We start from the raw sequence: 2,023 nt of genomic DNA, 5'->3' as shown, positions 1-2,023 counted from the left end.
CCTGGGGGCGGGGCTAGCACAGCGGGGAGGAGCTGGGGGCGGGACTGGAATGTCAGGGAGGGGCTGGGGGCGGGGAGAGAACGTCCAGGTGGAGCCAGGGGCGGGGCTGCAACATAGGGGAGGAGCTGGGGCACGGGAGAGAATGTCTGGGAGGAGCTAGGACACTGGGGAGGAGCTGGGGGAGGGAAGAGAACATCGGGGAGGAGCTGGGGGCGGGGCTAGGACAGCGGGGAGGAGCTGGGGGGCGGGGCTGGAATGTCGGGGAGGAGCAGGAGCGCAGGAAGGGAACATTATGGGAAACTGGAGGATTTGAGATTAGAATTTCGGAAGGGCTGATGGGATGGGATTAGAATTTCAGAATACACTGGTGGGCGGGGAGAGGATATGGAAGAGGGTAGGATCTGGGGCCGTGAGTTGGGGGATAATTCCACTAGGGCACTGGGAGCGCAGGTACAACGTAAAGATCAGGGTGGGCTGTGGATAGAACGCCCCTTGCGGAATTTGAGAGGCCGAATAGACCTAGGGCCGGTGGGGTTGGGGAAAGGATCTAAATGGAACCTCTCCTGATAGAGGCGGCGGGGACAAGACTTTCAGGATAGACCCCGCGAGAAGACAGAATTAAAGGGAAAACGGGCCAGGACAGGACTCTGGGGAAAGACCTGTGGGCGGAGATGGAACGTCAGGTGGGTGCGCAGAGGTAGACCGTGGGCAAGGGATAGACTGGAAAGTACAGCCGGTTGAAACCCAGCAGAATGTGCAGCACGAACCTGAGCGGACGGGGCCGGAGACTTGGTTCTGGTTTAGGGGCATGAGAGGGCGAGAGGGGGATCTTGGCGCGGATCATATGACTGACTCTTCTCTCCTCTCCCTCCGCCTCCCTTCAGCCTCCTGGGCCCTGCAGTGCATGCGGTGCGAGAGGAGCAGTTATTGCCAGGTGGAGGAGTGTGCCCCGGGCCAGGACCTCTGCAGGACCACGGTCATGCGCATATGCGAAGGTGGGCTCCAGCACGACTGGAAACGTGAGTGACCAAGGATCTTCTCACCAGTAATTAGGGCAAAGCAAACTAAAACAACAAGAAGAGCTTGTGTCACACCCACCAGACTGGCAGACATTTAAAAATCTGACAATACCAGGGTTGGTGAAAATGTGGAGCGACAGACCCTGTGTTGGGGTGTAAATTGGCAATTCCACCACCCAGAGCGATTTGGCAAAATCTGATACAAGTGAAGATTGGCATGCCCTACAGCCAGCAGTTCAACTCCTGGGAATGTAGACATGCCAGAGAACGTTGGTCACATATCCCCAGGGACACATGTTTAAGAATGTTCATAGCAGCAGTGTCTGTGACATGGAAAATTGGAAACAAACTCCAGTCTGTCAGCAGCAGAGGAGAAACGCTGTGGTATAATCACATAAAGGAATGCTCTGCCCCAGTTTAAATAAAGGAACTGGAGCTGCAGATATCAATGTGGACACATCTCAAAAACATAAGGTTGAAAGAAAAAACCCGTTGCAGAATATGACACCTTTTATATAAGCTTCAAAAAACATGTGAAGCAATATTATATATTGTTATGCATACATAGTGCAAGAATTACCTACACCAGTGGATGCCTCAGGACAGGGCATGAGAGGAGTGAGACTGGGAGGTGTGAACAGGGGACTTTAACAGTATCTTTTATTTATTTATTTATTTTTGAGACAGGGCCTTACTCTGTCACCAAGACTGGAGTGCAGTGACATGATCACAGCTCACTGCAACCTCCAGCTCCCAGCCTCAAGGGATCCTCCTGGCGCAGTCTCCCAAGTAGCTGTGACTACAGGCACACACCACCATGCATGACTAATTTTTAAAAATTTTTTGTCGGCCGGGCGCGGTGGCTCACGCCTGTAATCCTAGCACTCTGGGAGGCCGAGGCGGGTGGATCGCTCAAGGTCAAGAGTTCGAGACCAGCCTGAGCAAGAGCGAGACCCCCGTCTCTACCAAAAAATGGAAAGAAATTAATTGGACAGCTAAAAATA

At 53.3% G+C, this 2,023-nt stretch overlaps 1 protein-coding gene across 3 annotated transcripts in view; it reads left to right on the top strand.

Moving 5' to 3' along the window:
• Nucleotides 1-2,023, top strand: part of PLAUR (plasminogen activator, urokinase receptor) — a 13,674-nt gene that overhangs the window by 1,081 nt on the left and 10,570 nt on the right. For 2 of the 3 annotated variants that reach the window (XM_012653319.1, XM_012653318.1), the window contains exon 2: nucleotides 885-1,019. In XM_012653319.1, the coding sequence (XP_012508773.1) occupies nucleotides 885-1,019 (135 nt within the window). The remainder of the gene's footprint in view (nucleotides 1-884; nucleotides 1,020-2,023) is intronic. The other variant, XM_012653320.1, reaches the window with a different exon arrangement.

Source organism: Propithecus coquereli, unplaced genomic scaffold (genome assembly GCF_000956105.1).
Source record: "Propithecus coquereli isolate 6110/MARCELLA unplaced genomic scaffold, Pcoq_1.0 Scaffold42, whole genome shotgun sequence".
Classification (NCBI taxonomy): domain Eukaryota; kingdom Metazoa; phylum Chordata; class Mammalia; order Primates; family Indriidae; genus Propithecus; species Propithecus coquereli.
The sequence above is the reverse complement of the archived record's forward strand: the minus strand, read 5'-3'. Positions and strand labels throughout refer to the sequence as shown.